The 22,821-nt window shown below is 34.1% G+C and overlaps 4 protein-coding genes across 5 annotated transcripts; all 4 read right to left on the bottom strand.

The window, feature by feature from the left end:
- Positions 1-548: 548 nt before the first annotated feature.
- Positions 549-3,122, bottom strand: LOC18602666 (Zinc finger (CCCH-type/C3HC4-type RING finger) family protein). Its single transcript, XM_018118672.2, has 4 exons — positions 2,925-3,122; positions 2,175-2,340; positions 1,261-2,090; positions 549-935 (listed from the first exon to the last, which is right to left on the bottom strand). Exons 2-4 carry the CDS (start codon positions 2,251-2,253, stop codon positions 828-830), a joined length of 1,017 nt encoding a protein of 338 aa, XP_017974161.1. The 5' UTR covers positions 2,254-2,340; positions 2,925-3,122; the 3' UTR covers positions 549-827.
- Positions 3,123-6,909: 3,787 nt separating this feature from the next.
- LOC18602668 (phenylalanyl-tRNA synthetase class IIc family protein) lies at positions 6,910-13,056 on the bottom strand. Of its 2 annotated transcripts, XM_018120192.2 has the most exons (10): positions 12,667-13,044; positions 11,921-12,111; positions 10,768-10,974; positions 10,376-10,493; positions 9,869-9,945; positions 9,295-9,474; positions 9,148-9,192; positions 8,936-9,040; positions 7,322-7,435; positions 6,910-7,202 (listed from the first exon to the last, which is right to left on the bottom strand). In XM_018120192.2, exons 1-10 carry the CDS (start codon positions 12,863-12,865, stop codon positions 7,152-7,154), a joined length of 1,287 nt encoding a protein of 428 aa, XP_017975681.1. In that variant the 5' UTR covers positions 12,866-13,044; the 3' UTR covers positions 6,910-7,151. The 2 variants fall into 2 exon arrangements, with proteins under 2 accessions (XP_017975681.1, XP_088662022.1); XM_088805896.1 differs by lacking the exons at positions 6,910-7,202; positions 7,322-7,435 and adding an exon at positions 8,251-8,583 and having other exon boundaries at positions 12,667-13,056.
- Positions 13,057-14,631: 1,575 nt separating this feature from the next.
- LOC148763343 (F-box protein CPR1-like) lies at positions 14,632-16,151 on the bottom strand. Its single transcript, XM_088805250.1, has one exon. It carries the CDS (start codon positions 16,117-16,119, stop codon positions 14,989-14,991), a length of 1,131 nt encoding a protein of 376 aa, XP_088661376.1. The 5' UTR covers positions 16,120-16,151; the 3' UTR covers positions 14,632-14,988.
- A 782-nt stretch (positions 16,152-16,933) lies between these two features.
- On the bottom strand, positions 16,934-18,246 carry LOC18507219 (F-box protein CPR1-like). Its single transcript, XM_007099604.3, has one exon. The coding sequence runs from the start codon at positions 18,187-18,189 to the stop codon at positions 17,071-17,073; it is 1,119 nt and encodes a 372-aa protein (XP_007099666.3). The 5' UTR covers positions 18,190-18,246; the 3' UTR covers positions 16,934-17,070.
- Between the last annotated feature and the right edge of the window lie 4,575 nt (positions 18,247-22,821).

Consider the following 22,821-nt stretch of genomic DNA (forward strand, 5'->3'; position numbering starts at 1 on the left):
CTAAAGAAACAACCAAACAAATCTGTTTTAACGGGCATACATATGTAGGTAAATGTTTAGTCTAGGTCAAAACCTATTCAAAAGTAAAAAAATGAGAAGTAATTAAGAACATCGAGGGAAAAAGGATAATTAGATAATGAAAGGGCACAAAACAGACCCTCCATGCATATAGAAATGTTATTAATTAGGATTCATCAAATCTATTGAAATTTCTCAATGGGAAAAACAATAAAATTCTTGACCAGATCAACCAATGTATGATGCCAACAAACCGCATGAGGTCTGAACTCTTGCACTAGCTTGGTTTCAATACGGAAAGGGGAAAAATAAAAGAAAAATGCTATTGTGATGATAACAATACAATCATTTATTCCAAATAACTTGAATTAGGCGAACTACCAAAAAAATAAAAAATGGAAGAAGAAAAGAGTTTTGGGGGACCATAACTTTATTCTAAAAGTCACTGTACTGAGTTAAATGAACTACCGTTACCAGATGAACATTGTCAAAGGAACAACATAACAATTGCAAACACTATGGAATAAATATACGAAGACAGGATGATTTTTTTTCCCACACTTTATAAGAACAATAAGTTGGTAGCTGCATGAAAGAGAAGAATGCTCACCTAAATTCTAATGCAAACGCTCGCAGCAACAATGATTTTAAAAAACTCATCACCACATAATCTAAAATTTTGCCCAAGCTCTAGCAGTGAAAGCATTCCTTTAAAAAGATATAAAGAGTACTGAATCTTCTATTACAACAATAAACAAAGAAATAAACATGTTTGTGCCTGCAGAAGTTGTAGCAAAACATAAATGAACTTATCGTTTACCCTCTTCGGCCATCTTTCTACGTATCTCATGAGCAGTATTAAAAATACCAAGGGTAGGTTGGTTGCAGACAAAGCACTTCTTATTCTTTGCATGATGCTGAAAAAATAAAAGATAAAATAGTTGGTTAGTTTACATTCAAGCAAGAATAAAAATGAAAACCATGGTAATGACATAATACAGATGTGAGCCACCAAAAGTTGACAAATGTAAAGTGAAAATATGTCCTATTCCTATAACTGCAAACAAGTTTGACCATATAAAAAAATTTTTTTACGTTAATAACCAAAAAAGTTTTTCACTCTAATGCATGAACAATAATATAACAAAAATTAACAGATATTGAATCGAGCAAACACAACATGCATACACACACATGCACACACAAAAATTAAATTTACATGAAAGGACATGATGAGGTAACCTTTAAAGCACAATGCTCGCAGAAGTAGTGCTTGCACTTAGTAACAACAGGATCCACAAAAGGCTGCCGGCAAATAAAACATGCAAAGGGTAACGAATCATCATCATCATCATCACTCTGGTTTAACCCCGCCCCATCATCATCATCGCCACCCAAAGCCAGATTTCTCTTCCTTGCTTTCTCTGCTTCTTCCCACTCCTTCTCTAACTGCCACCCAGACTTGTAATCTCCGCGATCATGCATAAACTTACATGAATCTCCGTAACCACAGTAACCAGTTTCTTTGTAGTCTTTACAGATATCTGGCTGATAATCAAATCTTGCTGACACCCTGATGTGGGCAGAAGCCCTAAGAGGTCCATGTGACCCACCAGCTTTCTCACTGGCAATTGTTTGCTCTCTTCGAAACCCCGCCTTATGATCCACATAACCATGCATTCCTTTATACAACTTCTCTCCACCAGAGCTTGTGCTTTTCCCCTTCAAAACCTCCTCTGATTGTTTAAGAACTTTCTCACGTATAGCTCGAGCATCTTTTGTAACCTCAGTCTCAGTTTCTAAGGTTGCTGTTGCTCTGCTATCATTGTGAACTTGAATTTCCTTTGAAGACTCAAATTGGAAAATTGGTTTGTCAGATTCTATCTTTGATTCAGTGGCAGCAGCACTCTTGGAGGGTCCAGTTGAAAAGTATAACTTATTATCAGGCTTCAGAGTCTTTTTATGGTTCTGCAACAGAGATGTTTCATTTCTGGAGTCTTCATCTTCGTCTTCGTTTATTGTCCTTTTCCTTATGTTTTTGCCCTTTGTTGGCTTCCTAAAGAAATTGCAGACTGAAAAATAAAAAAGTTAGCTATACCTATACAGGAAAAATAACCATATATACCTTTAAAAATAATTAAAGGAACAAATTTTACCTTGTTCAGACTGCTGAGGTTCTGTTTCAGATTGCTGTGGTTCTTTTCCTGGATACTGGGACTCATTTGAATCTGTCATCTTAATGGAAACAAAAGCAAAGGTTTATAGATTCCTTGTGTCAAGCAAGATGAACTTCAATTTGCTCACAATTGTTGCTACAATCACCTGAAAGAAGGTTTTAGAATAACATCAGTTAAAATCTTTACTATTAAGTAAACCGACTATTGATCCATGATCAAAATACTAATCATAGTCATAACATAATTTGTATAGATAGGATCACACTTTCTGTCATGAGAATGAAATTAAAACTCATGATTTGTAGTGGTTCCTGATAGAAGATACTCAAAAGGATCATATGTCATCACGTTCTACAGTTCTAATCATCATTATAGCCACAATTACATTGATAATTGCACATGTTAATTTCATCAAGAACACAAAAGCTAAAACAAAGAGACAAAATAAAAAAGACATCATTAACAACTTCACCGTGAAAAATTACATGGAAGTTCATAATTTTATAACCCAAAATTCGAATAAAACTATACTAGATTCACTATAGTTTTCATGAATTTAGCAAAAAAAGTTTTTTTTTTTACCTCAAAAGTCTAAAATCTCTAAAACCACAAAAGAAAAGAAAAACAAACCCTAGATCGAAAACAAAAGAATCACTTGACTCAGAATCATAAAATTTAAAAATCTACAGACAAGGATTAAAAATTTTAAAATTCTCAAGTCCTAGTTACCTTTATAATGGAGAAAGATAAAGAAACCAGTGGACTGACTTGCAGCGGCTGACGAACACTGTAGAGGGAAGGAAAGGGATTGTTGTCGGAGGTAGGTTGCGTTACCCGAGAACTTTGGAGCGAGCGGTGGTGGCAATGGTGGGGTTCACCGTTTGTGGTGGTAGACGACGAAAAGAAAGAGAAGAGCAGGATGGGAATTTTACGATTGGGCTGGATATTCCCAAATTTAAGGCCCGATGGTTTAATGAATTGTGCCCGAATCCAAATGGGATTCGGATTCCAGGAAGTTGCCTTCTGTCTGACCCGTATTTGACCCGTATCCACTCTTTTGGTTATTGATTTATGTCCCTTTTTTTGGCCAAAAGTGGATTATGTTCTTTAATTAACTTACACAATAAGTATTTTAAACCTTAATTAATACGTATTTGTAAAAAGCAAAACAAAAGTAGTTCACAACTTTAGTTCACTCCTAAATAAGATTAATTGTAAAAAAATAGTTTTGATTTTGGCTTTTGCTTTTTTTATATGTACATTCATTAATCCTTGAATTATTTTTATTTCTTAATCATTTGTTCAATCAGACAAAAAATAAAATCCTAGACTTTCATTTCTCCATATAAACAATGACCAATTAATATTTTTCTTATTCATTTAGGCGTTTCAACTATATATATATATATATATATATATACACGCATGGCTTACTTAGGTAGACTTGTTATGAAATTGGAGTAGTTATTAGTTAAAAACGATTAAATAGAATTGCAAAAAGTTGAAAAAAATTGATAATTAAAACTCAATAAAAAAATTAATAAAAGCTAAAAGTTTATTAAAAATTGTACTTTATATACAAATTTAGTCATTAGTTATTGAAGGGACAAAACTAATTGTGATGATTCCTCTAAAAAATATATCAAAAGTGTGCTAAAACTCTAATACCTGTGATAATTCATTTTATAAAATTTTGTGATGGCTTCATCTTTTCAATCAAAGAAAGAGTGCTGAGAGAAAGGGAAAAAAAATATTAATACTATTGGAGTGCAAATTCAGAAGACTAAACTAAGCGAAGCAGTGTTGCATGACTTTACAACATGGATGAAAAGTCTAGTCTCTTCTGTTTTATCTCCCCTCAATCAAACAGATTGCTTCCTTTAAACCAATCCTTCTCCATTATCTGCTCCTCACTTCATTAGCCATGGCTCTGCTGAGAGTCATTACTTTTCTGCAATAACATACCAATAGGAAAACTTGGCACCCTTTTGACTCAAAGGTATGAAGACATACTTCCAAACACAATACTTTTACTATATTGTTGGATGCTACCTGTAAACAAGGAATGATGGAGAAAGCTCAAGATGTACTAGAACTGATAGATCAGAAAATGTAAGATTATTAGCATACAATGATTAAGGATCTTTATTTTGATGGCAACAAAACAAAGGGTTTTCAAAATATATTTTATTAATAAAATTGAGGAATATATTTTTTTTATTTAAACTTTGTTCCTTACTAATATATATATTTTTAAATAAGATAAGTATTTTTTATGTTAATTTATTTATTAAAATTTAAAAACATATAACATATCAAAAGAGGAATCTGATTTTTTAGTATCTTTTTGTTCAAAATTTAAATATTAAAACTTATAAAAAATAATTTATTATATTTCAATAAAAAATAAATAATTTTTTAATAATTAGATAGAATAGAATTAAAAATAATATACATATCATATTATATCATACACGTATCATATAATACTTGTTTGATAATTGACCAATCGATAAAATATATAAATTTGTGTCAATTTTTAATAATATCTTTTCCTATTAGCAATAGTCCCATCATATGGCAATCCTCTGCAACTTCTCCTTGCTCCGTCAGATTTCCTATTAAAATAGAAATCAACTGAATTTAGCTGAGAAAGTCTTAGCATTTCGTTTAATTGATCACCATAAATGCCCCCACCAAGGTAATGTACATATCTTCATGCTTCTCACAGAAATTTGGATAAGGCAATCATGGAAGTGATGCTCCAAAAGATTCAAAAATATGATGCTCAAAAAATGGAAAGTTAATGGAAAATATGAGAATTCACCCATTATTGCACTGCTTTCCAGGATTAGAGAGATTTGGAGAGTAACAAAACAAGGTGATGCAATTCGACATGATTTTACATTTAAACAAGTACAAACAGCCATGGCAGATGCCGCGAGACTTGGAAACAATACAAAAATTGAAGCACAGAGCGAAAATGAACTAGCCTCACCGCATAATTCTTCAATCTTGCACATGATTTTCTCTGTTGGAGACATCATCGAGATTGGGTGAAACTAGACTTTCAAAATATATAATGGAGTGAAACCAATCCCAATTATTGCGAATTGCGAACCTTTGCTCTTGTGGATCGTACACGACTAATCTCCATCCATCATAATCGATTACAAGTTTACCAGTTTTTGTGTAGCATAATCCAATCTGCCAATGTTTGAATCCAGGCAAAGGGTCAACTGGGGAGCTGAATAATCTAGTCCACGAGGACTTGACACCATGTTCCTTCATGAACCATCCTTCATAAAGATTTTCACCGCACTCAATGAAAAGGGACAGGCAATCTCCCCAAACCCCCAACCCCATAGTTGCTACATAATGATTCTCGTCCATACGAGCTGGTTGTGGCACCACTTCTTGAAACTTCTCTTCTGCTAAATCAAATGAAATGATTTTAGTACGACTACTTACTCTTCTCGCTAGCCAATGCAGTGATCCTTTCAGGAAAATCCCACTTCCACCTAATTCCACGTCAGTTTTGAGATCGGGAATTATTCTCCAAACATTGGTTTTCATTGAAAAGACTTCAACTGTAGTTCTGTCAGAAACAATAGCAGGAGACCAGGGTCCGCGAGCAACACTTAATAATTTGTAATCATCAGTTGAGAAATCGTAGCCAAGACCATAAGGAACCATCACGAAGATGATGCTTTGGTTCAGGCAACGGCCTTGATTCCCTTGTAGATGGATTCCATAAAATGAAATCCTTATAGTCCACAACTAAGCACACCAAGCCATTACAAGACCCAGCAAAGTCAATTTCATATTCGGGATCCTTCTTGATTGCTGCTGGATAATCAAGCTCCAATATTATTGCATTGCTGCCATCTTCAGTACCATGGTAAGCTTCCAAGTCTATCGACAGAAGAGGATTGGTGGAGAGTAAGTATTCGGTGGGGGTCGATATTGCTGTCTTTCTGTGACTGTGCAAGGTGTAGTTTGGCAAACTGAGGATCAGAGATCAAAGATCGCCATGGCTTGCATACACACTTGGATCGAAGGAGACATTTGACTGGTAACCTTGACAGTATATTGGCTATAATGTCATGAGGGAGTTGAGAGACTGTTTCCATGGATCTTATAGATTTTGATATCTGCTTAATTCCTTCCCTTCTTGTGTGGCCTAATAAAGGTTGCAGCAACTTGACTTTTCCCTTCTGAAGCTTATAATGTAAGCCACAGCAACTAGCACATTAATTTGTGAAAGAGACATTAGAACGTAATGCTTTTTAAGTCAAACTTTGTGTAAGGATGATGCTTCCTCGTCTCTTCACTAGTGACTTTGCATGAGACTGTCCTGGCCTAGGACCTGAGGGACAAGTCAAAGCTTTTAAATATTCTTTGATACTGTTCCAAGTAGTGATATGGCTTGTCGCAGAACAAAAACCACATCCCCCCAATTCTGCCTCTGATTGGAGATCTTGAATTCTTTGCCAAATATTATTTGCTTTTTCCCTCCCTGAACTTTTTCTTAATGTTATGTTACTAGATCCTATAATCCAGCCAATTTTTGTTCCTATATGCATCTAGGACTTTTGCTCAACGCAATTTCTTCAACACTGTTCTTTAATTTCCTAAAGGTGAAAAGAAAAAAAGGTTGGATGCAAGCAGCAAATTAGAATGAATGAAAAATGATACTCATCACAGAGCAAAATAACAATGTATATATGACAATATTATTAGAAGAAGGATGAAAAAAAATGCTTTATCGTCAAGGAACAGTCAACGGAATACAATTGTAGAATTCTTGTGTATATTCCATGACTTAACCAGCCTAAAACCTTACAACAGCAATAAATAACTGAAAACTGTGCAGTATGATCATTTTCAAGATGCAATACCTATAACTCAAATAGAGAAAAATATGTTTGCACTTTGTGTAGGTATCGATAACGATCATCTTAGGACAACATTTAACTTGCTCTGCACCTGTTCTCTCACGTTCCACTGCATTCACAATTATAAACATATTTTAGACTACATTGTCTTACCTTGAAAGAACACTTTAAGATTATAGTAATAGTAATATCAATAATAGTAAGCACAGAACGAAAGCACAGCAATACCTGCAGGTCATTAATCTCCTCATCTGTGAGTGAACGCTCCATGGACCGATATGTAATCCGGTAACAATGACTTGTCATCCCTTTCTTGTTGGGAAAGTTATCTATCAAACTCACCTGGTAGTAACAAAAATAAATATTATTATTGAACATACCTACCACAAAAGACCCTCAAATGCTTCATATTACGATTGTTGAAAGATTTATGTGACAACCTAGGTTTAATTAAAGCCAAACATGTACAAAACTTTCCATCATGTACAACATTGACCTGTTGATAGTAGTGCTTTAAGGCCTTTCCATGTAGAATTTAAAATATGCTTTGTACATCAATAAGATATCCTAGCAGACGAATCAGTCATCCACACCAGTCTTGAATATGTATATATTTTTTTTTTGAAAATTTAAGATATATTCAACACAGAGGGAAGCAATCATTTGCCTCTGTAGCAACATACAAGCAGATTCAACTCTGTTATTCCCTGGATTAGAGAATAACATCCTTGAATCATCCTAAGGATACCTGAACTCAAAAAACTATACAAAAGGAATGGGTTCCCTGGCCTTCCCCTTATCTGCCAGTTCCCCTCAACATCATCAAAAACAATCAAGAACCTCAGCACCCTACAAAAGGAAAAAACAAAATACAAAATCCCCATTCCCCTAGGCTGAACAAACATCAATCGGTTCAACATAGTTACTCCCTGTAATCTGTACATTCTGGCCTTCAATATGTAAGGGAGTATAAATAATTACAATTGTTATGACAGAATCAGAGAAAGATATTTTACCATGAAATCACAATCTCATATGTATAAAGCTATAATGCAAAACCACCAGTATCCAAAGCTTTGAATCCTCATCATTTTTCTTTAAAAAAAATTATTGAACAAAAATTTCTTTGTAACTGTCATTTGAGACACAACATTGGCTGATGGATAATTTCTATTTTTTATAGAACACCTCATTCACTCCAGCATACATAACCATTTCCACTGGATACTCCCAATTGTTTTATATAGCCCAGCTGTGGGTTAAAAATAAGTCATATTAAAAGAAAAACTAGAAATCTAAAATTGGGACATCTATTTTAAATCCACAGTGTCATTTATTATTTTCTTTAAAACTTCAACGATAAAGTCTTCGCCTAACAACAACTTGAGAAGCAACAAATTGTTTTGTACATCATTTACACTTTCCCAACACCACCACCGCTTTAGTTTGGTCCTTTGTTGACATGACTTCCTCCACAGAAACCTAGCAACCTTATTTTCAGAAAAACAGATAAGAACCTTTCCCATCCCAGGCCAAAGAAAGTGAAAGCAATCAATAGAGTCCATTCAGAGCCACTGAACAGACATACATATGAGATATTACTTATTTCAACTCCATTGAATCAATTCTTTCTGTTTTTCTGTTAATAATGGATGAGATAAAGCAAGTCAGTCAAACACACTCATCTCTGTCAATACCTTTTCCATCATTCAGATAATTTATAATATTTATAAACTGATAATACGTACTCTATATAACATTCAGTTGGGCAAATTTACCATATAGATGAACATGTTTATGTCTTCAGAAGATATTTCTAGCCAACAGATGTAAATTGCATACCTCTTCAACAAGATCCCCAGCTATTCCTCTTATAACTTCACATAAATTGTTCTCAGTAAATGATTCATTGATCCAAAAGCTGATGTCTTTATAACAGGGAGGATACTGCAAAAACAATTGATGTGTCAAGTCATTCTTCCATAATAAGTACTAAACTATTAAAAGAATATACTGTGGAAAGGGTTAAAATAAACCATTTTCTTAATTTATACCTTTGAAAAGGGTTTAAACTTCACTCCCATTTGGCCTTGGGAAAACTGCATTCAAGTAGCTTAATCAAATCCAGCTTAGATGAAGATACTAAATTGGAAATTTAAGAACTTCAACTTTCAAATCGTGGAGCTACATTCAGGAGCTACCTGTGAGGTAAATCGTTCATCAGTTGACCAAAAAAGCCGAATATCCGGTATGTCAAATAAAACCATTGCAAGCCGCTCCAATCCAAGTCCAAAGGCCCAAGCAACACTGTTTAATCTACCATTACTTTTCAATATTTCTTGCTCCATCACTCCACAACCCAAAACCTCCATCCATTTTTCCTGACAATTGTTGTAGGTGGCTGGTAAGTCATACTCAGTGCTAAAGTTACCACATGAAATAGTCATTGATTTAAGAAGATTCAGATTGAACAGTCAATTAATAAAAGTAATAATGAGGGCTAGTAACACAGAGTACATACATGTAGTTAAGGAGGTATTAGAACATTCAAATCTTGATTTAGCTTAGTACAATTTATGATTACAACAATAAGCATACTGTTCACCCTCTAAATCTTTTGCTGTCAAACAATCATAGTAGAATTTTTTGACAAAAGGACCATGAGCATTGCAATAAAGTAAGCAATGGAGAAGGCAAACAAAATTCTTCAGACTGAATAAGTCATGCTTAAAGAAAACACTAACACTATTCTATAAAAGAGGATTAAGAGAATACCTTAAAATAGATTTCAAGTTCATAAGAAGGATTTGTAAATGGAAAATAGGCATCGATCCAACGCATCTCAACGGCACCTGGAATGTTAACAGATTGAGGCTAATTGACTTTAACATGTAGCAGTCCTTACCAAGTACATGATCAACCCCAGACACAAGCACTTTGATGACTAACTACATAAAATTTTGCAAGTGATCTGAGTTTTATAGCAGCTAGTTAGACACTTCTCTCAATAAAAAAATTTATTATTGCACATAAGTCCAGATATCTTGCACATTGGTACATATATCTCCATGGTATCTCCAAAAAAAATGCAAATCTGCGATGAATTCTTGTCACAAAAATTGCCACTCCTTGCCAATTCCAATAGTGCATTCATGATGTAAATAAAGATCTTACTTCAATAAGGAATATGATTTCTGAATCCCTATATCTCATTGTGGCAGATACGCATCATCATTTGCAAAAATTGTAATCCCTCAAAAAAGCTTCGACTCTAAGAATTACCAAATAAGTGACGAGCAAGGCCCTCTAGACTTTTCTTTAAGTCCTCAGCTGCATATGATGTGGGATCCAGACCTGATGCCTCCCAATTATCAGGAGTAAAAACACGAACCCCTTCCATCTGTATGGTAAAAGGCCAGATGTTTTAGGGGCAAAAAACAAGAAGGGACCTTGATTTATGAACATGGCCATCTTATAACATATGTTACATGTCAAATCACAGCTGTTCATCATGTGGACCCATGCAGGAGCCCATTGTAGGGCCCATCATATGGATGGCTGTGCTGGGCATGTAGCAAGGAATGCAAAATTACCATGTACTTGGAACAATTTCCCAAGAGAAGAGAATTTTGTAAAGCTAGTCAACATTAAAGAAATTTTCAACAAAATCAAACCTGATGAAACACAGGGTAATGGGTAGAATCAATAGAGTCTCTACGGTACACATCACCAGTTACAAGGAAATGAGTGTGTCCCCTTCTCAACAGCTCTGCTTGATGAGCACTTGTATGACACCTCAGCACAGTTTGAGAGTCAACATAGTATGTATCATTATAGCTCCTGCTTACATGATCAGCAGGCACCAGGACATCATCAAAATTCTGCAAGAAGATTTACTGTCATAAATAAATAACTATATAAATATATGTTCTCACAAACATTTTGCAAGATATAACATAACTGAGAAATGATATTAATTCATCAAATAGATGACAAAAGGTTTCTTCATTTCAGAGGAGCACAAATAAAAAATGAGGCATAACTTTGCATACTGAAAATCCAATTCTGAGCAAATAAAATTGGACAACAATAGAGGTCCAGAATTTGTCAAGTACAATTTTGAACAATTCTGATGAGTATTATATGAGCTTAGATAGGAATGAAAAATTTCCTTATATACTTTAAACTTCAATTTGAGGAAGTTAAAGTTGCATATAAGTATGCAAATTAGTACATTCACCATTCCAACACTTCAGAATTGAACGACTCTAAAATCAAAACCTAAGGGTAGAAGAATATTCTTACTGGCTAGTCATACTGCTTGCAGAGCCCAAAAATAGCTATGCGGATATGTAAAAGCCTTTTGGATTGGAGAGATTGAATTATATTCAAATCACATGGTCAATTCAAGAAGTTGACTAGAGAGACCACGTATTGTGGAACAAAACATGCTTTAATGGGCCACATTGTAAGGAGAGAAAACTGTCTATAACCTCAATATTTGACCCAAAACTATTCTCTCCCTCTCACTCACTAACCCACACACACATACATACATAGAGGTTCAAGCCTACATGGTAAATTACATAATTCATAAGTTAATACACAAGCTTCGTTTATCTCTGAAGTCCATACAGATACAAATTCAGATGAAATTTTTTTAACTTTTCAAAGATCTTAGACCAATTATTCTAAAACAGAGCATAAGATTGATTTATAGAAAATCTAGACTCAAAAGCTGATCCTTTGCCATCCAATAATATTTGCTAATTCAGAGGAACATAAAAGAGGGCAAGGTAATACAGGGAATAGTGGACCACATTATACCTGTTTTACTGAAACAATTGGGCAGAGATCATCAAACTTATCAAACATGTTTGGGTAATTAGTATCAAAATACTCATATATTCCATTCTTCAAAATCCCAAGAGGGTGGTTATTCCTTCTGTGGAGCTGCATTCCCAGTTTTGAAAACATCGTGTCTGGAACATTGTTCGTTGGGTCATCCCTCACCACATCTACAAATCGCACCATCCAAACAACACTAAACCAATCATAAAACTATGCATAAAAAAGTGGTCATGAATCAAAATTTCACCAATAACAAGAAATCAAAGCACATACCATGCACATATTCAAACTAAAAACTCAAGCAATAGATTTTAGTTGCTGAAAATTTTCAATTATTTCACAACATCCATGAAGGGGTAATCCACCTACACTTACCATCTTATAGATATCTTCCGTTCCAAAATATAACAAATCACACCATAATTTTAACTTTCTTATCATATACAACTTAAAGACACACAAAGGGCATATTCTGAAAGCTCCAACACACAAATGCGATTAGGTCCATTACAAAATAAATTAAACCTTTACCAACTCGGAGTGAAACACGGGATAAAATACCCAAAACAATTTACTAGTACTAGAGAAAGAAAATGCAAGAATCGGATAGACCCATCTAGTTAAAATGCAATAACAGGAAATATTCAAATGACCCAATTCAAGAACAGTAAAAAATAAGCATAACAGAAAAAACCAAGTCCATAGAAAGTGGCATTTTTTACCATCTTTAGCAATTTTGTTTCCACCAAGCTCTAGCACTGAAGAAGCCACTGGTTGTCTCCACTTCTTCTTAGCAGAAAGAGAAACAGCAGCAGAAGTAGAAAAGGGTAAGCAAAAAGTGAAGCGTTTGAAACCATTAATGTGGTGAAAAAGCGAGGTTTTGGAGAAGATAGTTGAATGAGCACTTGAAACTACTGCCATAAAGCCTTGGGCTATAGAGAATTGGTTTTCTGTTTCAAAAATGCTGGATTTTGCACAGAGAAGAAAGGAGGATAAGTCAGAGGTTGGGTTTGATTCGTTTGAAAGAGAAGAAGGGCACTTCGGTACACACAAAAAAGAAAAATGAAAACTTCATTGTTACAGGCCGCACGATGTTGAGCCTATCAGGCCGACCCTTCTACGGACCAAGTGAAATGGAGATCAGACCCTTACAAACCAATAGTAGGGATTAAAAATGGGTTTATGCTAGAATATAATGGACACCCCAGTTGATAGTTCAAATTCTAACTCAAGAAAAAGAATTAATATATTTAACTATATGTTAAAAATAAAAATTAAACAATTAATCAATTCTATCAAACACTAATCCACTAACCAAATAAATTGCAATGTGATTAAGATCTTATAACTAAAATAACCTTAAGCAAAAATATATTATTAAATAAATATTTCAACTCGTTTATCAGTTGTTTAAAATCTGATGCAATTCCAGATAAATTAGATTATTGAGTTGAATAATTTCGAATATAAGAATTTTGATGCAAATAAGAAAAAGAGAGATCTTTATTTTAGTGACTTTTTATTCATAAATTTTCCTTATTAAACTAACAAAACCAACATTAATTAAGATTTATAATGTTTTAAGCCATTCGAAACACATGTCAAAACTAACAAAATGACTCAACTAGTGAACCATGTAATTGCCACTTCAAAAATATACTCTCTATGGCTAGGTATTTATGGTCAAACTTGATTGATATCTTAAAATTTAAGTATAGATTCAGTCATCCATTTTAATTAAATTTATTATTAAAATATTAAAATATATTATTATATTAATTTTTTATTTATATTTGTAAATGTATTTCTAATTTAATTTTATTAATATGATCATGTTTTCACATTGAGACAGAATTGAGTTTGGACTTAAACATTCATATCCAAGATTTAATCCAAGGCGAAAGCTAAGCCCACGGACACGATACACAGTTTGGTTTAAACATAAATCATAATTGGATTCGGATATCAGGTACCCAAAAAGTAGTACTCGAACTCGATATAAATAGTGAAATTACTACTCGAATCCGATTACAGAGTATTTTAATTTTATGTAACCGGTTCGAATACTTAAGAGTATCTTGTAATAATTAGAATATCCATTAGCGTTTTTAGGGAGATTGATTGAACTGTACGTCAGAGCTATTGAATAAATGCAATAATACCATAACGAAGAATCATCCGCTTTCAAGTGGTAGGAAAATGGAGATTTTTACGGGAGTAAAAATACTATATTTGTCCAACATGAGGTAATTCACAAGACCATGGTGTTTTTTTGTTTTTTAAAAAAGATTTTCTAGCTGCTGTAAATAAAAAATTAGATTAACTTAGTACTACCATTTCTCCGTTTGCCACCGATATCGAAGTACATGAAATTAATGTCTTCAAATAAAAGAAAATGCACTGATTTCCTAATTTTGACCACCCATATAAATCAAGCTTATTTGGCCAAAACAATACAACCCACCAGCAACAAAGCAAGGCATTAAGGCACCCCCACACGGCCCCCAAAAGGAATTTTGTTGTTAACTTGGAGTTTATCAATGGACTGCATGGGGTGATCTATATATTAACTTCAAAATGTCCATTATACCAACTTAATTCATAATTTTTGTTCCTTGGCATTGGTCAACAGATACAATTTGAATTTTTCAACAAATTATAATAAGAAGCTAAAGGAGAATCAGGAATCTAAATAATTAACAACCACTTCAATTTTAATGTTACACAGTCCCACATCAAACAAGGAAATTCTCTGCAAAATCTCCTTTCCTAGCCAAATTTATTACCTGAACAACACATCTACTGACTTTAGACGACCAAATCTTCAACTTCTTAGCATATAGCAAAACAGAAAATATATATGCACTATAAAGCCAAGGCCTTTATGCAGAAATTATAAAAGAAAAAAAAAGGTTCCAGTTAACAACGGTTGCTGTTGCATCAACAATAAGTGTAAGAATAAAGGAGGGTAGCTTGCCTCGCCTCATAATTTGTTCGCCCCTTTGAACGTTTCCTCATTAACTAAGTGTTATGCATAGTTGTGTCTATACATTGGTTGCACCATAACAATTTGGCGAAACCAGGCTTTCAATATAGATAGCTGGTTGAAACCAATCCCAGTGATTGCCTGGAGTAAAAGTTTTTGATGTCTTTTCTTTAGGATCATACCAGACTAATTCCCTTCCATCATAATCTATTAAAACTTTACCAGTTTTTGTATAGCATAATGCATTCTCCCAGTATTTATATCCATGCAAGATGTCTCTGTGGACACTGAACAATCTACTCCATGACGACTTGATGCCATATTCCTTCAACAGCCATGCCTCAAAAACATTTTCACAATCGTATCCATAGAACAGGCATAGGCAATCTCCTGAAATCCCCAAAACCAGTGTGTTATCTTTGCTCTCTTCAACATGATCTGGTACCGGCACCAGTTCATAGAATTTCTCTTCTACCATGTGAAATGCAACAATTACATAAATTTTTTTGAGGCCAGTTTCTCTTGCTGCTAACCAATGCAATGTTCCATGGAAGAAAAGCCCAGGTCCTTCAATTTCTGTGCCAGATTGGAGGCCTTGAACCCTTCGCCAATTGTTACTTTTCAACGCCAAAACTTCGACTTCAGTTTCGTTTGAAGCATTAGCGGTAGAAGGACGAGCAGCTCTAACTACTTTGTAATCATCGGTTAAGAAATCATAGCCAAGACCGTAAGAGAAGGAAGCCTTTGGATCAAAAGCGTTGAGGTTTGCCAATTCCTTGGCTTCTCTAATAGTTGGATTCCATAAGAAGATGCGCTCATGCTCAAAGACTGCACATATCAAGCCATTACAAGAACCTCCTAAATCAAGCCAACCGTCCACCAAATCATCAGAGTCAGGAGTCTTCTTCATAGCCGACGGATACTCAAGTTCCAATATCAGTTTGCTTTCATCATCGAGATCTTCTGCCGAAGCTTCACAGGCTATTGATTCAAGAGGTTCAGTGATGAGAAGGACTCTATACCTGCTAAAGTTGCTGTTCTTCTGTGTTTGTTTGAGGTGTAGTTTGGCAAACTGGGGATCAGAGATCAAAGACCTCCATGGCTTGCATACACACTTTAGTTGTATCAGGAATTTGACTGGTAGCCTCGACAGTATATTGGCAATAATGTCTTGAGGGAGTGTTTCCATGGCTTCCTTTCAGATTAATTTTGTTCTGCCCTTGCTCCTTGGATAACCCTTAAGTTAAATAGCTAAATCACGTATTCTTATTTACCTTGAAGCTTACATTGTACGCTATCAAATATCAATGTTATGGGATTTAATTTGTCATTGGTGGAAAGGTTCAACAGCTCTTGAACCAAAGCATTTTAGAAAAAAATTCCCTGTCAAAATAAGAATGGCTACTATATTTTTTTAATTCAATGATCAGCAGCTCCCCTTTGAAGTAGTAATTGCACGTGGGAGACGAATTGAACGAGTCATAAAGCTATTAACTAATATAATTCTACGGTAAAGACAACAGAATCGTCCACTTTCAATTGATTATTATTAACCAGATGTGAGAGGCAAATAGAGATGTGTATAGGGGAAGCCATGTATAAAGTCCACTGTTTCTGGTCCTTCACAAGACCATGCTTTTTTTTTTTACTATTGGGTTAATTTTCAAGCGAATATTTAAAGCACAGGAAGTTAATTTGTTCAAATAAGAGAAGATGGCACTAATTTTCAAACTTTGACTATGTTGAGGACCTGTCGAGCAGTTTACCCAACATTAATCAAGCTTTTGTCCAAGAGGCTGAATTAGGGATTAATGATCTTCCAGACTAGGAGCACATTTTTTTTCTATTGAATTTTTCTTTTTCTGTAATTGCAGATTAGGATTTTACTATTCCATATTCTCTTCGGAAAACCGGTGCAACCCATCCTTTCCTAGCCAAATTTCTTACCTGAACAATAAATCAATTGAATTTGGCTAAAACAGATCTTCTACTTCTTAGCATACTTACAAAGAAAAGACGCACCCCTTTTTTATGTAGCTGTTGCATATTTAACCACAATAACATAATAGAAATGGGAGAAGAAGCAACTTGTCTCACCTTACAATTGACTTGCCTCTTTGAAGGCTTCTTAAATAAAATTTTAGGCATCATAACAATTCGGTGAAATCAGGCTTTCGTTATAGATAGCTGGATCAAACCAACCCCAATTACTGCGCGAAGTATAAGTTTTTGATGTCTTTTCTTTTGGATCATACCAGACTAAGCACCGCCCACCATAATCTATTACAACTTTACCAGATTTTGTGTAACATAATGCCTTTTCCCAGTATCTATGTCTTGGAACAAGGTCCCTCTGGACACCGAACAATCTAGTCCACGATGACTTGTTGCTATCTTTCAAGAGCCATGCCTCAAAATAACGTTCACCGCATCCATTAAACAGGCACAGGCAATCTCCAGAAACCCCCAAAACTCTCGAATCATTGCTCTCTTCAATCTGATCTGGTAGTGGCATCAGCTGGAATTTCTCTTCTGCTAATTGAAATGAGACGATGACATTTACTATTTCTAGACCGTCACTTTCTTTTTCCCCTAGCCAATGCAACGCTCCATGGAGAAAAATCCCCGGTCCTTCTATTTCGATACCAGACTTAAAGCCTTCAATCCTTCGCCAAATGTTACTCTTCAATTCCAGAATTTCTACTTCAGTCTCACTAGAAGCATCATCCTCACTAGAAGGGCGAGCAGCTCTAACAACTTTGTAATCATTAGTTGAGAAATCAAAGCCAAAACCATAAGAGAACGTACCCATTCGATCAAAAGCATTAAGCTTTGCCAATTCCTTGGTTTCTCTAATTGTTGGATTCAATAAGAAGACGCGATCATTCTCAAAGACTAAGCATACCAAGCCATTGCAAGACCCTCCCAAGTCGACCTGGCCATCCATCAATTCATCAGAGTCAGGAGTCCGCTTCATTGCCGTCGGATACTCAAGTTTCAAAATTAATTTGCTGTCATCATCATCACCAGAAGCTTCACAGGCTGCTGATTCTGGAGGCTCAGTAATGAGAAGAACTCTCTGGCTGCTAAAGTTACCGTTCCTCTGTGATTGGGTGAGCTGTAGTTTAGCAAAATGAGGATCGGAGATCAAAGACCGCCATGGCTTGCTCACACACTTGAATTGTAGCAGAGATTTGACTGGTAGCCTCGACAGTATATTGACAATAATGTCTTGTGGGAGTTGAGGGAGGGTTTCCATAGCTCCTTCAGATCAATTTGGTCCCAGCTACCAAACCCTTGAAGCTTTGTTTGTAGACCATCAATATATGATTTGGAATTTTAGGCTTTCATAAGAATTTGGTGAAAACGTAGTCGTTTAGGGCGGTATTTACTGATTACATCTTTGAACCAAAAGAGTGAGTGGAGAAATTCTCCTGTCCAATACAGTATTGGCTGCTATTTTTAATTCTATGGTCAACTTAAGTAGTCAAAGCTATTGAATAACATAACAATATATAAAATCTACTTTTGGCCAAAGTTTGTACTTTATAGAATCATCCCCCTTGAACCAAAGTTAGGTAGGAGTCAGCCATGTATATAGTCCATTCTCTTCTAATTCAGATTAGGTTCAATATCTTACCATCAAATAACTTTCAGACAAGAAAACTGATTCTAAATAGCTTGCAATATATATTTATGGATCATATTTTCTCTCTTCATAAAATAAGAAAAGCAAACCCGAAAATAAAGAAAAACATAACCGAAACAAAAGGCAAACTGATAATTAAATAGAGTACATACAATAGTATTTAGTCATTCAGACTTCAACTTCAAAGACACTTAAGAAACGAAAATATATGCGGAAATCACCACAGGACCAAAGCATTCGGAAATGGAAAAGACAATCCACTTATTATTCAACATAACATTTTGCTAACTTCAGTCAGACGTCACAACAGATTTGCCCTTGATGTCTCTTATCTTAATGCCAGCCAAAGGATTTGAGCTATGCCCTTCTCTCTTGATTGGTCCAAAGCCATCTTCCTTCTCCACCGTCTCCCAAAAGTTATGTATAATTAATTTGAGGATAAATAAAAAAGAAACAATCGACTAAACCAAATGAAAATGTAATTTATTTTATATAATTGAAAAAAAAGAGAATTCGAATATTACTCTTTAAATAAGAGATCATGCCTCAATCAATGAGTCAAATGTTCGGATAAAAATGTATGTAAAATAGACATTTACAATTTAAAAACGATTGAAATAAACTAAATTGTACATATCTAAAACTTTAGAATTCTTAAGATAAATTGGAAATTGAGTTGAATATATAGTAGGATTGAATATAATTATTGGAATTTTTTTCTTCTGTGAGTTTCAATTATACCAAAAGGATCTTAATTTATTATATAAATTTAAAACTAATATTTATTAGAAATTATTCTATTTATGCTTGGATTTAAATTTGATCAAATTTCAATTTTAAAAATATAATATACACACATATACGTACACGTAAGATATCATTATTAAGGTAATACAAAGCGAGAAAATAGTTTTGGAAGGGAAATAGCATTACAGAAATATCCCTAATTTTATCAACACTTGATGAGGTAGGGCAGTGGAAAAAAGAAAATAAAACAAATCAAAATTAGATTTTAATCTCTTCAATTTGGTTTCAGTTCAATAACAATAAAATACACCCACTTCGATCAATTTTTGACTTTTCTAATACATTTCTAATTAATATTTACGAGATCTATTTTTCATTAACATTAGTAAAAAAATTTAACCCGCGTGTAAAAGTTAATAAAACTAAGAAGTAGGTAAATAAAAGCCAGAAGAAAAGAAAAGAAGAAGTTGAAACTTACATCAGCATAGATGGAAACCTTGGCCCGTTTGGCATACCTCACGTATCGCATCAGATCTTCGTAAGTGTAGAAACGTTGATCAGTTGGTGGACAAAGGTAGCACTGCCATTATCACAACTTAATTAGTTAAATAAAAGTCGTATTAATATTTAATAATATTCTATGTTCCGTCGTAATTATAATCTTCTTTGGTATTTATATAAATATCATGTACAATATTATTAGAAATTTAAATATCTGACACACGTATTTTATTTTTTTAATTTAATTAATAATGATAAAAAATTTAATTTGTATAACTTCATAAATACTGTAAAGTATTGTTAATACATGCATGTAAAACACGTGTAAATTTATATTTAGTTAATGTCAACGATCGATCTATCTATATACTTTTTGATAGTATATAATGATTGTTAACAAGATTAACGAACTTAACGAATTTCTTTATCGTGTATCAAATAATAAATAAAGATATAAAAATATTAGTAACGTAAAGATCGTATCTGATTCACTTTCTAAGTGGGATCAAAGTATATAATAGACAAATTATTGAAGGTTTGATATTTATAGGATCTAGGCAACCAGATTCAGTATTAAGTGCAATCAAATGATAAGGAAAAAAGAGCCCTTCTAGTAAAGGCAAAATCAGATACGCACGAAGTGATTATACCTACATGCAAGTACTCATCTTTAAATCAGTTGAACCATTTTGAATTGTTAATTTGATCAAAGTTATCAAATGAAACATAAACAAAATACGCTTAGTAATTGATTAAGCAATACCTGGACTTCGGTACCATCATCTTGCACCATGGTATCCAGAACCCAGCCTTCGGGAATCGAATCAGAGGGAAGCTTGATGTCCTTTTGGTCTTCCTGAGCAGCCATTTCCTGCAAAAGTGAAAACCCCAAAAGCACTCTCTCAGTTCTATATGGTCTAAATTTCACCAAGACACTGCTGCATGAAAACGAATCAACCAAAGGGATTTAATATAGGGCAGTCTGGAAATGAAAAAGATGCCTTTGAACCACGTGTTCTGAGTTCCTTCGTCAGGAAACCAAAACGTGGATTGAAGGAATGGAGTAAAATGTGATGCTTGCCTGCTTCTGGAATTTCAGTTTCAGTTCTTTGCTAGGCTGGTTTTGGTTTTTTCTTGACTACTTTCACGCGAGAATAGACAAACCAAAATGAATGGACCTTGAGTTTGTTGAGAAAGCTGACAAGATTTTTCATGAAAAACAGCCGTTTCATGATTTGTATTAAGTTTGGTTACCTTTTTAAGTAATTACCTCAGATTTGTGAGTTGGCAATTTAATTGATTCATGAATCAATTTCAACTAAGGAAAGTTGATTCATATTCGGATATTGCTATATTATGATTGTCGTAACGTGCGGGTCCGGGAACCCGTCCGCTGGACGCGAGCGAAAATAAATGTTTAGGAGTCGCCACCAATCTTTTTTATTTAAGTGTGATTGGTCACCTATTAACTCGATTCTAATTGAAAAAGTTCAAAATTAATTTTAAATCTGTTGACAGAACGAGAACTAGTCCACACTTTTCAAAGATAGGTTCGGGAATGTAGTTACTCACGGAGAAGGGTTAGTACCTCCATGACGCCTGTTCCTCAAACGGTACCATTTAATCTTAAGTTATCCTATTGTAACCTACCTTGACTCTATTCCTATGTTCCCTTAATCCTTCTTATTAATTAATTCTTTATTATGTTATTTGATTGAATTTTTTATTTGGTTTCACGGTGCACATGATGCAATTGCAAATGATGTTATGATTTATTCAATTTTAAATGATGGGATCGATAATCTTTTATTGAAAAATCATTCGAAAACTATCCCAACGCTTTGGTGAAGTCTTGAAATTTTCCTTACCTAGGAGTATCCTCTGAAGAATTCGTCTCTACAAGCTCTTCGAGGAAATCTCATCATCGAAATTTTTGCCCCATTAATAAGATAAACGTTGCATGCTATGACAGGATAAAAATGATGATATCTACATGAACGCGTTTATTGATTTAGTTAGCTCGTTATTCATGCGATAAACGTGTTTAATAATTTAAAATGATTTATTACCTTGTTCATATATTTATTGTTATGTATATATTTTTTTTGATGTATGTTATTTTTTTACACTGATTATTTGAGTTAATGAGTATTACAGTATAGAATTCGGATTCATCTCAATGCTTCGGTGAGAATCCATCTCGAACTTTATTTATTTTTAAAATATATATTATTTTTTTTAACAATGATTATTTGAGTTAATAGGTACTAGAGTATAGAATTCGGATTTATCCCGACACTTCGGTGAGAATCCGTCTCGAACATTATATAAATTTATTTTTTTTTATTTTTTTATAATAATTATATTTTCATCACGTATATATATATTTGAGTATCTAAATATATTTATACTATAAATATTTTCTTCTATTTAAACATCTCTTTTTTTTTTTAATATTTATACTATACTTTAAAATATTATCTAAAATAAACCTTAGGACACTATACTAAGTAATTTAGCTTAATTTATGCCATCTAATTACATATTTAACCTAATGAATTGGACCAAACCCAAGCAACATAATTCATAATGCATTCATAAAGAAATGGGGTTAGATTTTTACCTTATTTGGGTTTTAATAATAACCCAAACAATTTGTGTATAGCTCACCAAGTCCTTCAATCAATTGGGCTGTTGAAGGCCCAAAAGGAAAAGTCTTTCCCTTTTTTAAGGGACCCAATGCCGTTTGAACCTTTCTTCCTCTTTTTTTTTCATTCTTTTTTTTTTCTTATCTTTCTCTTTCTTCTTTCTTAGCCCGACCCCCCCTTTTTCTCTCTTCTTCTTCTATTTTTCTTCTTTTTTCTCTTTTCTCTCTTGGTTTCTTTTCCTTCCTTCTTTTTCTTTCTTTTTCTCCTTAGCCGCCGGCCTCCTTCTCTCTCTTCTTCCTCATTCTTTAATCGGTGCCGATTCGACCCTCTTTCTCCCAACCGATGC

Source organism: Theobroma cacao, chromosome 4 (genome assembly GCF_053813885.1).
Source record: "Theobroma cacao isolate CCN51 chromosome 4, ASM5381388v1, whole genome shotgun sequence".
In the NCBI taxonomy this organism is placed as follows: domain Eukaryota; kingdom Viridiplantae; phylum Streptophyta; class Magnoliopsida; order Malvales; family Malvaceae; genus Theobroma; species Theobroma cacao.